Source organism: Marmota flaviventris, chromosome 3 (genome assembly GCF_047511675.1).
Source record: "Marmota flaviventris isolate mMarFla1 chromosome 3, mMarFla1.hap1, whole genome shotgun sequence".
NCBI classification, from domain to species: Eukaryota; Metazoa; Chordata; class Mammalia; order Rodentia; family Sciuridae; genus Marmota; species Marmota flaviventris.
The window spans coordinates 10,345,220-10,360,161 of NC_092500.1; the positions used below are offsets into that span (position 1 = coordinate 10,345,220).

Sequence of the window (14,942 nt, forward strand, 5' to 3'; positions counted from 1 at the left end):
ACAATCCTTTGCAAGAGTAATGTGTTACTATTTGTTAAACTTTAAAGTGATCATGTGTTACCTTTTCCTGCATATGCCAGGGAGCAAAACTGGGCACCCCTGAACCCAGGGCCCTCCACCACTAAGCTACACCCCCAGACCTTGAGGTGCTGGGACTACAGGGTGGGGGCACTGTGCTCAGCACAATGTTCTCTACCTTGACCATGGCAGTGTACACACAGTGGAACCTCCTCAACTGTACGCCTTTTACAGGAGCATTTACTGTACATAAACTATACCTCTAGAAGGTCGATTTTAAGAACTTAAAAGGCACATCTCTATCAAGCAACAATTCTACTTGTAGGTAGCAATCCCTAGAGCTATACCTGTGTATACATAGAGTGTTTATTGACTCACTATAATCGTGAAAATTGACAGCCCACAAGTCCATTACCAGAGAGGACACATCCATCCATGTACACAGAAGAGGCTGGGTATGTCCCAGCAGCACACTCCAGGCCCTGGCTTCCATCCCCAGCAGCTAAAAACCAAACATTTTGGAAAAGGCAGGTCTCTATGAAGACTGGGTTAAGCATTCCAAGTCACAGCAAATGGCAGAACAGAGCATAATACAACTCGTGTCTCCACATCCAGCTTTCTGTAAACACCTGCAAATCGTTCACGTGGTGCCTTTCCTTCCAGACACTCGCCGATGCCTCCACAAGGCGAGGAAGGCAGGCACTTTCACTCTATCTGCCAAACAAACCTCTGAGCAGTAATAATACTCTGATACAGTACTTAGGTAAACAAGAATGAATGACAGAGTGGTCAGAAGAGCCACTCACCCTCTGTGCCCTCACGGGACAGTCTGTGGAGACAGAAAGCCCCATAAGCCCCTTAACAGGATCACTCCAGCTAAGCCAGGAGAATAAAGCTCTTCTTAAGGGGATGACGAAGCTCAGCACAGAGGGTCCCCCTCACTCACTACGAGCCAACAGGATGCCAATGTCTGAAACGATGCCACATGGGAGTATGACACAACCAAGGGGCCAGAGAAGCCAAGCGGGGCCAGTGCAGTTTGTGGTCTTCCCCTGAGAGGCACCAAAACATCACCTTGAGCAGGAAGGCTGTCTCTCAGACAGTCCTATGGAGGTTTTTCTCAGCACACCAATCACAACTTGTCAGCGTCCTGTGCTCTCGAAGGCTCTCTGGTATATGGAGCTCAAATACCATTTTTACTTATTTATTTACTTTACTTTTGGTACTAAGAACTGAACCCCAAGGCACTTTACCACTGAGCTACATCCCCAGTCCTTTCAATTTTTTTCAAGTTGGTCTCACCAAGGTGATGAGGTTGGCCTCAAACTTACAAACCTTCTGCTTTATCCTTCCCAATCATTGGAATTACAAGGAATATATCACAATGCCCAGCAAATACTATCTTTATTAAGATACCTATGTCCCCCAAAGTACTCAACGAGAAGCACACTGTCTCAATAAAACACAGGGAAAACTGGGTGCAGTGGCACACAACTATAATCCCAGCCACTTGGGAGGCTGAGGCAAGAGGATTGCCAAGTTCAAGGCTTACCTGGTCAAGTTAGTAGGACCCAGTCTCAAAATAAAAAATAAAAAAAAAGGGTGTAGCTCTGTGGTAGAGCACCTCAGGGTTCAATCCCTAGTACCACCAAAGCAAAAAAACAAACAAACAAAAAACCCAGGGAGAAAAATTTTTTTCTAAATTCTATTAAATTTTTTAAAGACTGGGCAAACCAGGCTAGGAATACAGCTCAGTTGGTAGAGTGCTTGCCTTCTTGCCTTGCATGCACAAGGCCCTGGGTTCAATCCCCAGCACCACAAAAAAAAAAAAAAAAAAAAAGAAAAGAAAAAAAGACTGGGCAAATCAAAAGAAGATGGAAGAGAACAACAATACTGACCATTCTCATAACAGGAAACATTTACAACTATTCAGTGACTAAGTACGTCATATGTAATATCCCAGGAATCTTCCCAACAATCCCTCTCCTAGAGATGAAGAACAGATGTTTAGTGCAGCCAAGTAACGTTCCTAACATCCAAGGCTAGTAAAGACCAATAACGAACTTCTAACCTCCAGACTACGCAGCCACTGGACTGAGCGCGGGGCAAATTCTCGGTGGAACCTCAAAGAGAGCACCCATGGCGCCTCCCTGTGGACAAAACGTACTACTGCATTCCAATCTAGCCTACACCCAAGTAAACATCACCACCATCAAGATATGCAACACTTGTGTTTTCATGTTTGTTTTGTAGGCAAGGAAAGAGAGAGCTTAGAGACTTTAAATATTACTGTTACAGAGATTCAGGTGGCAGCCCCCATATTGGAACCTACTTCCATATCGTTCCAAAGCCTGAGACCTGCATGCCTGGCAGACCGCCTCTGAAGGTCAGGTGAGAACCTGGTTAAAGTCAGGACCTCTACTCTCCCAAGTTCCCATAGCTGCATGGCGTAAGTTTCACTGCTCTCTTCAGAAAGCCACCTGACCAGGGTGTCCACTGCCATGGGGTATTTTACACTGCAACAGGGATATTTTTACAACATTGCAGCTTTCTTTTTTTAACAACACAAAGTTCACAGCTGCTCCTTGCTAGAGCCTGTTATTTCAAATGAAGGCTGAGGCTGATCAGATACCTGGTAGATGAACTCATCGATGATGTCCCAGAGCCACTGGTTGGGAAGTTCAAGGGGAGCAGGCCCATCAGCATCTGTATAGACCAGAGAGAAGTCAGATTCCAGACAATGACTCTGCCCACTTAGTGTGGCTGCAGAATGCTCTTTGTAAATTCTCTACTCTAAGGACTATGTCTCCCCCCAACCCCCTCTTCTTACTTGCTAAAAAGAATTGGAGGCCCTCATCAAAATTTCACCCCTTGGCCAAATCTCAGACTTACTAAGAATGTAGTTGAAGAGATTGCAATAGTTGTAGTAGGATTCAAATCTCTGCTCTAAGGAGGGTCCCCCCTGTAAAGAGAACGGAGACGTCAGGATAGATATTTAAGTGTCTTATTCATGGTCTACCATGATGGCTGAGAACAAATACCTAAGAACCGCTGCCTGCCCTCTCCAGTAGCAAAAGTGCTCAAGGGAGAGGGAAGACAGTCCACTATAGCGGAGGGGGCCCTGAACATTGGACCAGGGTGACAACCACAGACCTTGACTGATGCTCAGATGTTTAGAGAACAGGCACGCAGGGGGGCATGGTGGGGCAGAGAAGGGAAGGAAAAAACGCTGACAAAAGGCAAAGAGGGGCTGGGGTTGTGGCTCGGTGGTAGAGAGCTTGCCCAGCATGTGTGAGGCACTGGGTTCCATCCTCAGCACTGCATATAAATAAATGAATAAAACAAGGATTCATTTACATCTAAAAAAAAGCAGAGGTAAAAACATGAAGTAAAGGGAGTTCGAGAATAGGCAGCATTGGGCACAGTGGGCTACAGAGACAGGAACGGAAAGGCTTGTTGGTGCCAAGCACAAGAGGCTGGGCCAGCAGGTCAGCAAATCCACTCCTGCCTGTTTTATAAAACTTGCTATCTTAACCCTTTGCAGAGAGGGTGGCTAACCCCTGATTTAGACCTTTTGTTGGTAGCAATTGAAGACCACCAACCGTCTCTGGGCTAAGGACCCCCCACAGTGAGCCACATATTCATGGAGGAGCAGAGGACTGCCTGGAAGTCTTATTTCCACCACTTCCTTTCTTTTTTTAAATACTTTTTAGTTGTAGTTGGACACAATACCATCATCTTATTTATTTATTTTAATGTGGTGCTGAGGATCAAACCCAGCACCTCGCACGAGCTAGGCAAGCCCTCCACGGCTGAGCCACAGTCCCACCCCCACCCCTACAGCTTTCTAACCATGGGTCCTAATAAGGTGGGTTTTTTGCTTTTGGTACTGAGGATTGAGCCCAGGGGCTTTACCACTGAGCCACATCCCCAGCCCTTTGAGACAGCATCTCACTAAGTTGCTGATGCTAACCTCAAACTTGCAACCCTTCTGTCTCAGCCTCCTGAGTTGTGCACTACCACACCCAACTGACAGTACACGCCTGCAAAAGACCATGTCTCTGTAAGCCGTGAAGAAAAGACGGTGACTAGTCACATTAAATTAGGATGATACGCATTAAGCTAGGACAGCAGCGCACACCTGTAGTCCCGACTAAGGATCCTGTGCAAGGCCAGCCTAGAAAACGTAGTGGGACTCTGTCTCAATGTAAAGAGAGCTGGGATGTGGCTCACTGCAAAGCACCCCTGGGTCCAATCCTAGTACTGTTACAAATAACAACAACAACAATAATAATAATGGGCCTTGCACCTTACACAACAAATGCTTGTTCAGTAAAATCCCTCCCTGGAGAAAGAAAAAGCAAGAGACCTCAAATAAATCTCTAACACGATATGCTAGTGACGAGTGCTCTGAAGTGCCATAGAGCAGGGCTAGAAGCCTGGGGAGGCAGGGGTAAGTTGTAGAAAATGAAACTGGCAAGAAATCATGGGCCAGAGGTGGTGGGACCATGGCTCAAATGTGGGGTTTTCTTGTAAGTATGATGGGAAGTCAGGGTAGAACCGAGAGGACCTGATAAGGCTGTGTTTCAAAAGGATCACGCTGGTTTCTAGGCTGAGAGTAAACATAAGTGAGCAAGGGTAGAAAGCAGCTATTGCAGTAAATCAAGCAAAAGAGAACGACTTGATCCAGGGAAGCAGAGAGGTGGCAGGCAGACGTGGCTGGCTTAAGAGTGTGCTGCCAGGTGGGATATCAAGTCAGAAATGTAAAGAACAAGGCCAAGGTTTTCAGTCTAACTGGACACAGGATGATCTATTTATCAAGATAATGAATTTGGACGGAGTTTAAAGGGAAAGTAACAGTTGAGCTTTGGGAGTAAGGAGCTGGAGACGGCTGTCCAACAGCCAAGTGGAGGTGCCGAACAGCCACTGCACATACAACTCTGGATTCCAGTGGACAGACCAGCACAGAAGACAGATCTTTTTTTTTTTTTTTTTGGTACCGAGGATTGAACTCAGGGGCATTTGATCACTAAGCCACATCCCCAGCCCTATTTTGTATTTTACTTAGAGACAGGGTCTCACTTTTGCTGAGGCTGGCTTTGAACTCGGTATCCTCCTGCCTCAGCCTCACAAGCTGCTGGGATTACAGGCTTGCGCCACAGCACCTGGCTAGAAGACAGATCTTTTAAAGTCATCAATATGAGGCTGGGGATATAGCTCAGTTGGTAGAGTGCTTGCCTTGCATGCACAAGGCCCTGGGTTCAATCCCCAGCACCACAAAAAAAAATTAAATAAATAAATAGAAAATAAATTCATCAGTATGGATGATAGACGAGGGACACTCTTAACATTCAGAAATCAGGAAGAACAGAATTCATCAAGTGCCCAAAGCTGGGGCAGCGAGTAGAACACTGTTACAAGCCTCGGTTCTAGAAGTTTTGCCACTCATCAGTTTTGTAAATTTGAAAGCAAATACCCCCTTTTGCATTTCTCTCGCCACCTGGCAGGGCCACGGAGGATATTAGAGGTATGCAGATTTGTGCCAAGCACCTAGCATTGTGCCTGGTGCATGCTGACCCTGTTGCGTACACTTCAGAGCGAAGGGAGACTCAGCAGAGGCACTCTAAGGGGAAAAGAATGGGCATCCAAGAGGAGGAAGCAGAAGGTACCTAGAAACACTCATGAGAATGGCAGCTGGGAATCCAGTGCGCGGGGATCAGAGTGCCCTGTCAGAGAACTATGGGAAGGAGACGTAAAAAGGACAGAGAGACTGCATGGTGTTAGTTTGCCTGCAACAGTGCCTAGCATTCTGGGTTAGATCATTTCGCCCACCGCATCCTCAAAGGAAGCTCAGAAAACATGCCAACTGCTGTTAGATACAGAACTATTATAAATAGAGACTGTTTTCTAGGGATGAAAATGGCATAATTAAAATAAAACTGCTAGTAACACCTCAAAAAAAATACTCACACTGACTTTGGCATATATATGCCTGTAGTATAATTCTTTGTACAAAATCAGGAAAACAGCATCTGAAAGAGATGGCAAAAGGGTGCTTTAATAATCTACAAAACAAGTGCAGTCTTCCGGCTGTTTTAATCTTTAGAGAGAAGAGAGAGAGGTGATTTTGGAGACTAAACAGCATCTAAACTCTTGTGCTGGGCCTGGGGGTGTAGCTCAATGGTGGAGCTCTTGCCCAGAACAGGTGACACCCTGAGCTCAATCTCCAGTACCACAAAAGAAGAATATGTGTATGACAAAATTCTAATTTCTCTCAGACTTACTCCCCTCCATTATTTAGACTTCTATTCCAAGTTCTTTAAATAAGCCAGCAAATAACAATTATAGCCCCAAAGAGAGTAGTAATATACTATCAAAATTACAAATACAATATTTGTATTTTTGACTTAGAAACTGTTATTAAAGGAAACTGTCCTATTGATATGATGCACTATGAAAAAGAAAGAAAAAGACTTTGAAGGCTGAGGCAACAGGATCACAAGTTCAAAGCCAGCCTTAGCAACTTAGTGAGGCCCTAAGCAACTTCATAAGACCCTGTCTCCAAATAAAACAAAAAGAACTGGAGATGTGTTTCAGTAGTTATGTGCCCCTGGGTTCAATCCCTGGCACCAGGGGGAAAAAAGAAAAGAAAGGACTGGGGATGTGGCTCAGTTGTAGAGCACCCCTGGGTTCCATCCCCAAGGAAGGAAAGGAGGGATGGAGGGAGAGAGTGGGGAAGGAAGGAAGGAAAGAAGGAAGGAAGGAGGGGAGGAAGAAAGGAAGGAGGAAGAGAAGAGAGCAAAAGCTTTTTAGGGATTGATGCTGCAGGAAGAGTTAACAGGAGGCCTGAGACTGCTATCCTTAGTAAAAACTGCTCCTGAGGCTGACCTCTGGGAACCTAGATTTCAGGACGGTTTCACCATTTCACTAGGGAGTGGATAAGGATGGCCTGTGGTGCCTAAACTTCTGTGCAAGCAATAAGGTTTATGATGAACACCTGTTTTCCTTCAAGGAGCCTGGAATTCTATTGTTAGGCAGAGGGCACCTACATGACCAGGCTCTGGTAAAACTTCTGGATACTGAGTCTCCAATAAGTTTCCCTGATGAACAACATTTCACATGTCACAATTTGTTGTTGGAGGAACTGAGTCCCACGTGACTCTGACCCCTCTTAACCCATACAACTTCATTCACATGTAATTTTGCCAGTTAATACACCAAACTCTGGTGAAACAAAATGCACACTGGACACACAGCTCACACCTACCGTTGCCAACCTGTGGAGCAATAGCTTCAGCCTCAGGCCAAGGTGTATTCTTGAAAAATCTTTCAGTCAGCTTCGTCCAGCTGAAAACCAAGCAAAAAAACTCTAGAACTCCAAAACAAGAAAGACCAGAGAGAGCCAACCCTCACATTTTACAGATGGGAACCCAGGCTCAGGGAAGGGGAGAGGTCACAGAAACAGCCAGCGTTCTCCCAGTCCACAACCTTCAGACAGCTTGAGGATCCCTATCTGGATATTCAAACTGCTCCAAAATCCAAAACATTCTGAGCATTAATGAGATTCCACAAGTAGAAAACCCCACACGTGACAGGGCAGAGTTAAAAACACAGGTACAGGGCTGGGCATGGAGTTGAGTGGTAGAGTGAGGGCTTAGCACGCGTGAGGCCCTGAGTTCAGTCCCCAGCATGCATGTGTGCAAGCATGCATGGACGCGTGTGCACATCCGCACACACAAGATGCTAAAACTTGGGGTTGGGGTTGTGGCTCAGCGGCAGAGTGCTCACCCAGCACATGCGAGGCACTGGGTTCGATCCTCGGCACCACATAAAATAAGTAAAATAGAGGTATTGTGTCCAACTACAGGCAAAAAATTTAAAAGAAACTAAAACTTTTTTTAAACACAACCTTACTAAAAATATTATGTAAAATTATCTTCAGGCTATGTGAATATGAAACATAAATGATGCTTAGACTTGGGTCCCTGTGGGAGGCCATCCTCACACGTGATTTGAGTTACCTCCCTGGCTGGGTGAGAGGCGCTCAGACACAGCTGTGTCGGAGCTCTCCCCACCCTTCTCCAGCTCCAAGGGCTTGTCCGTGCAGAGGCGTGTCTGGCCACTGCCCCGAAGATACCAATCGACGCCCCTGACTTTGGGATGCTGCCCCCCTTAATCTTCATTGGATGGGATTTTCCCCAGAATTTTTTGTTCCCCAATAAAAGTCCACTCCCTGGTGTGTTTGTTCTCGTTCGCTCTCTCTCTCTAGCCTCTTCAGTAAACCTCGCTACCACATTCGGTGGCTTGGGGCTGGAGCTGGGAGGAGCCGTTCTACAGCTGGTTTCAAAGGTAATTAGAGGGCTGGGGATGTGGCTCAAGTGGTAGCGCATGCGTGTGGCCCGGGTTCAATCCTCAGCACCACAAACAAACAAAGATGTTGTGTCCGCCTAAAGCTAAAAATAAATAAATAAATATTAAAAATTCTCTCTCTTTAAAAAAAAAGGTAATTAGAGTCTTGTCTCTTTAATTTAAAACTCCCTAGCATTTTCTCATGATTCGAACCTTCTTTCATGAAGCCAGCTTGGGTAGCAGGCTAGAGGTCCCATCCCTATGATGACTCATTATGTAATGCAAATATTCCAAAATCTGAAACGCTTGTGGTCTTAAGCATTTTGGTTAAGGAATATTCAACTTGTACAATAAACACTCTTTTTACATCAGTTAGTTAGGCACCCACCAAACTTTTCAGGGTCTTCTCCAGCCTCTGCCTCGTGAACGTAACCTATTTAACTGCTCGCCATTCCTGGTATGAGAACTGCTTTCTTGACGAGCCTGCTTTTGTCCCTGTGTACACACAATTTCCATCCCCTGGAGTATGACTCTTTCCAAATTTGGAAGCAAATTAGTCTCTCTTGTAGCCTGATGCCACAACTGACCCAGAACACCCAAACACTGCTCCTTCACAACCCCACAGGAGATTGCTGCTGGCTTCCCTCTCCTGATGCCCTCACCAGCTATTTCAACTTCCCCTCTTGAGCTCCTCCTCCCCTTCTCTGGCTCTTTCAGTCTAGCACATGAACACACTCAAGTCCCCCTTCAAAACACAGAACAAGGGTTGGGGTTATAGCTCAGTGGTAGAGCACTTGCCTCACACGCACGAGGACCTGGGTTTGATCCTCAGCACCCCATTAAAAAAATAAATAAAAATAATGATATTGTGTCCATCTACAACTAAAAAAAAAGAATCACCACAGGACAAAATAGAAAGCTGTCCAATGAGCCTACGAATCCTCTATACCTATCTATTCCTCTCCCACCCCATTGCCTCCACATTCTGTTGAAACTGACCTTGCTAAGATTACCCAAGGAACCACCAAATTCAACCAGCTCATTTTCATCTTTTTAGGGTATAAGTTGCAAGGCTGGCCTCAAATTTGCAACCTTCCCACCATGGCCACCTGAGCCACTGGGATTATAAGCCTGCACCACACACAGCTCCTTTCTCACCTTGACCTCACTATAGCATGTAACACCTGTTCTTTTTTCTTGTGTTTGGTACTGTGAATTAAACCCAGAGGTGCTCTACCACCCAGATGTATTACCAGCACTTTTTTCTTCTAAGACAGGATCTTGCTAAGTTGCTGAGCTGGCCTGGTACCTGCGATCCTCCTGCGTCAACCTCCCAGGTAGCTAGGATTACCAGCATGTACCCCTGTGCCTGACCTAGTACTTAACGTTTATTGACCATTCCCTTCTTCAAAGTCTATTCTGAAGGATCTGGTTTCTGTGACCCTTCTCTGCTGATTTACTTCTACTGGTTTGTTTGTTTGTTTGTTTTTTAAAGAGAGAGACAGAATTTTTTAATTTTTTTTTTTTTAAGTTTTCAGTGGATACATCTTTATTTTTATGTGGTGCTGAGGATCAAACTCAGTGCCCTGTGCATGCCAGGCGAGCGCACTACTGCTTGAGCCACATCCCCAGCCCTTGTTTGTTTGTTTGTTTCTTTCTTTTTTGTACTGGAAATTGAACTGAGGTTTTATCACTAAGCTACATCCACAGGCCTTTTCTGAAACAGGCTCTCACTAAGTTGACACCTGCCTTGAATGTCCTATCCTCCTGCTAGTCTCCCAAGTTGTTGGTACTACACGTGTCCCACTGCGTATGCATACACCCCTAAAAGAATGCACTTCCCAAGGAACCGGCCATGATTCTCAATACATTCTCCTAAGGAAAGATACACCACGTGCTCAGCTTTGACTACCACCTATATCTGTCTACATTGCCCAATGCAGGAGCAGTTGTGTGACTGTTACTGAAGAACTGAATTTTAAATTTCAGTTTTAATTTAATTTAAATTTAAAATAAACACTTAACTTAGTTGTCAGAAAACTTCTAAATATATTTGGAATAATTTGAGTATGTGAATCTACTTTTCCAATTCTTAAGTTTTATGAAACTTAAGATGAAGTATTTCTGATGTACACAAATTAAGATGTACCACACATGTAAAATACACCCTAGATTTAGAAGACTTGGTCAAAAAAGAGTAAATTGCCTCACTGGTTTCCAAATACTGGGCAGGGGGCACAGCTAAGTGGTAGAGTGCTTGCTCAGCATGCTTAAGGTACTGGGTTGAATGCCTGGCACCACAAAAAAAAAAAAAAAAAAAATGTTGGTTATGAGAAAATAACATTTTAGATAAGTTTTCACCTCCCACCTTTTTTGTTAGTACTGCAGACAGAATCCACGGACACTCCACCACTGAGCTAAATTCCCAGTCCTTTTTATTATTTATTTATTTGGGCGAGGGCAGGTACTGGGGATTGAAGCCAGGGATACTCAACTACTAAGCCACCTCCCCAGCCCTTTTTTGTATTTGACTTATGTGGCTAGCATTATATGTCTATTGAACTGTGCTATGCACTTCTAATAAGAAAAACCTGAAGAACGTGGAAACAGATCCGAGGTCAATTTGTATCCATTAATCCAACAGGTCTCTGGCTGTTTATGTTCTCCCCCATTCCAGGACTTGCTTCTTTCCTTAGTGAAGTCTTTTTTGACTATCCCATCCGTGATTGATTTCTCTTGTTTCTATTTTATAAGCACAGTCCCAGGCTGGGTTTGTGACTCAGTGGTAGTACACTTGCCTAGCACACGTGAGGCCCAGGGTTCAATCCTCAGCACCACATAAAAATAAATAAACACTAAAAAATAATAATAATAATAAGCACAGTCCCCTCAAAACTGCTTTATAGCTTGGTTTATCCGTGTATCAGCTGAAAGGTTATATAGTTTCGAAATTAGCTCTGGTGTCAAGCCTATGCAGGTTCAAAACTCAGTAGTACATCCACTTAACTAGCAATGTGACTTATTTCTGTCCAGGTTTCCCTAACTGTAAAATGAGAAAAACCATAATATCTACCTCATGGGATTACTGTGACAGATAAATTAGTAAATACAGAAAAAGCACTTTGAATATTGATCTATACTGATAATATATGCTGGTATTATTATAATTATTAGTAATGACATCATTTTAGGCCTTGTGTAAGTTTCTTGGGAGACAAAGTCCAAATGAATAACATGTCTCTAGGCCCAAAGAACAAAGATCCCCTGAGCCTTCTTCATAGAAAAATGATTATAGAAGACCCTTTGCTGCACCAATAGACTAGTCCCTCCCAGAAAGAGGTCATTTCAGCCAGTGGCCCATACCTGTTCTCATAGATGTCCTGGATCTCATACACCTTCTGGTCAATGACATCACTGGAAACACGACTGGCCTGAAGCTCGTATACCTTCTGATCAATCAAATCCGAGACAGTTTTGTGGAAATATTGGATGAAATTTTTGATCACTTCAGGGATCACTTGATAGGTCTGCTGTTCATACTGACGTTCATAAGCAAGGTCCTGCTTTGGATCCCCTACAGGTTGGACACAATTGATTTTTCAGAGCACTTTCAAACTCATGTGTCATGGAACACAAGGGCAAGACCACCCTACAAACTCAAGTCTATAAAAACCAGTATAATTTGGGGCTGGGATTGTGGCTCAGTGGTAGAGTGCTCGGCTAGCACATGGGAGGCCCTGGGTTCAATCCTCAGCACAAATAAAAATAAACAAAATAAAGGAATTGTGTCCAACTACAACTAAAAAATAAATATAAATACAAAACAGTATAATCCCCTTTTAAACAATCAGAGACACAAACCTGCCAAGTCACTTCCAATTCCACTGCCCTTTAAAATTACCATTATGAAAATAAGAATGTAAAGTTACTTCTTACTATATTTTTGTTCCTAGAATCTAAAAAGGTTTTAAGGTCCGGAAATTTATCTGTCTTGCATGTAGATATACTTTTACGTGGAAGATCTCTGTATGTTGGGGGAGAGGGGAGACACTACGAAGTGGTAATAGGTATTTAATATTTTTTGAATAAATAATTGCCATCTCTAACTAAATGCCTTTCAGCAAGTTACTAACTTCTCTCTGCTCAGCTGTCATCTTTAGGAGACAAACTGAGCACATATAAATGTGCATATTAATGCACATGCTTTATAGAACTGGATTAAACGAAATACTTCAGATAAAGTACAAAACATAAAAACATAACAGTAAGTCAAGCCAAGTCACTATAACATTTCAGGAAACTTCAAAAGCCTCAAAAGATTTAACTTGGGCTTAGTTTGAATCACTCAAAATTTCATACCAAGATTTTCTTCTTTGGGGGCGGGGGTGCAGATCAGTGGTATATTGTGTATTTAACATGCACAAGGCCCTGGGTTCAATCCCTAGCACCAAAACAAACAAAACCCCAAACGATTTTCTTTTTCAGCTAATATTATAAACAAGAAAACCACAGCTAGGTCAGTAATCCTTTTCTTCTGAGACTGAATTGGACCACAAAAAAGGGCTGGTTTATTAGGCTCTACACAATCCCTCCCACTGAGGGCTAATGATTGACTCCAAACCTGGACCATCAAGAAGCACTTTTTAACAGGTGTGTGTCAGTGCTGGTTCTGAGACACTCACAAGGGTGCCAATCTCTGAGCGTACTGAACTAGCCAGACAAACTGTGGCCTCACCTGTGTGCATATCATAGTCTCCGGGGTAAGCATAGGGATCATAAGCAGCCTGTAAGGGAAGAGACAAAGTCAGGACAGTCACCCTCTGGTGAACCAAATGCTCGGCCTAGCGTCTATGTGCCAAAGCGGAATACGGGTACAAAGGCGTATAAGACAGGACACAGTCCCCACTTTCCAAGAATCGCCATGCCTGCGAGAAATGGGAGAATAAACCGGCCGTGGATGCAAGGATCAGAGCAGAGCGCCAGAGGCAGCAGGCGGCGGGGAGTTCAGAGCAGACGGAGCCCAGACGAAGAGCTCGGTCAGAAACTCGGTAGCGCGTCACCTGCCTTCGCCCAGGTCTTGGGACAGAGAGCTAGCGGCTCGAACACGCGAAATGGGCAGCAGGGACAGATCCATGACGGGCCGGACGCGGGGGGGGGGGGGGCAGCACGGGGCCACGCAGGAGGCAGCCGGCGATGGTGGCCATCCGCGCGGACTCCCGGGGAGGCCCAGATACCGCCACGTTCCCGGGTATCCGGGGAGCCCTGACCCTGCCGCAGAGCCCGCCGCGCGTTTACGACCACGTTACCTCAGACTCGTAGTCATCAGCCGGGTAAGACATGACTGCGGCGCTTGCCAACACCACGGGAAAACGTGAAAAGAGCGGTCCGCGCCTGCCTCTCCAAGGCCGGAAGTCACACCCCGCTAGTATAGCTGGGAAACCGGAAGCGCTCCCGAGCCAGCAGCATCAGGATGCAGCCATGATAAGAAGGTGAAAGACTTTAAAAAGTCACCTAATTTTCTTTAACTCTTCAATTAGAGGCTTTTAAAAGAATGTAACTCTATATTACTGGTGCGAATTCCGAAATAAGAGCATGATATAGTTCGGCAAAGAACAGGAAAAAAAGGAATCGCAAAGAATGCCACACAAAAAATGGCTGACAGCTTCCTCCGGCGGCTTCTCGTGTGAAGGGAAATGCAGCCGTAGGGGGCCTAACCTTAGATTTAGGTGTAATCGGTTTGCCTGCAGGAGAAATATCTTCAAAAGACTAAATTTAGCAGGTGTAAAAGCTGATTCTCGGACCTATGCAGTGAGAAGGTAGTGAGAAGGCATTGAGAGCCCCCCACGCACCAAATTCAGACACTAAGGTTGGCAGGCAAAATTGAGGCCAGCTGTGGTTCAAGACCTCAGACCTAGGCAGCTCAGGAGAGCTCAGGACTTGTTTTTTGCCTTGAGGTACTAGGTATTGTACCTGTGGCCTCGCATATGCTAAACCACACTCTACTACTGCACTACATCCCCAATCCTTTGTTCATGAATTTACTAAAAAGGAGTTGTGATGGTGGAAGAATTTTTTCTAAATTATCAATAATATTTTTTAAGCTAAAATGCTAGAGGAAAATGTAACTGTGGTCCATTTTATGCTTTAAGTATAGCCCTTGCTGCTCGGTCAAGGTAATTTATTTTTAAGATGGACATGTTTCTCTTCCTCTCTCTTCCCCTTCCCTAATTTCTCCCTTCTCCTCCGTAATCTTAGGAGAAACAGGATTACCTTTCTTCCCCATTCTAGGCAGCGTTATCTGTTCTTGAGCGCACAGATTTACGGACAGTATTAGAATATCTAAAAAATGACCATCTTTATCCCCAGCCCTGAAAAAAATAATAGTTAACATGGCCAAACTGAGGTTCTGATTTTTTGCTCCTCCCTCAGTTTTCCAGTTAATGAAAACTTCATTTTTTCAGCTGCTCAGACCAAAACCTTCACAGCCATCCTCCACCTGCTTCCTTTCTCATAACCCACACTCAAGTGCATCTGCAAATCTTGTTGGTTCCATCTCCAAAATAGTTGCAGACTTT

At 44.6% G+C, this 14,942-nt stretch overlaps 1 protein-coding gene across 1 annotated transcript in view; it reads right to left on the bottom strand.

Moving 5' to 3' along the window:
* The window catches only part of Eif3l (eukaryotic translation initiation factor 3 subunit L), a 28,946-nt gene extending 15,162 nt beyond the window's left edge, over positions 1-13,784 (bottom strand). The window contains exons 1-7 of the mRNA XM_027934222.2: positions 13,674-13,784; positions 13,103-13,151; positions 11,731-11,941; positions 7,286-7,365; positions 5,989-6,050; positions 2,911-2,980; positions 2,651-2,724 (exon numbers count right to left, since the gene is read on the bottom strand). Of these exons, the coding sequence (XP_027790023.1) occupies positions 2,651-2,724; positions 2,911-2,980; positions 5,989-6,050; positions 7,286-7,365; positions 11,731-11,941; positions 13,103-13,151; positions 13,674-13,706 (579 nt within the window). The 5' untranslated portion in view covers positions 13,707-13,784. The remainder of the gene's footprint in view (positions 1-2,650; positions 2,725-2,910; positions 2,981-5,988; positions 6,051-7,285; positions 7,366-11,730; positions 11,942-13,102; positions 13,152-13,673) is intronic.
* Between the last annotated feature and the right edge of the window lie 1,158 nt (positions 13,785-14,942).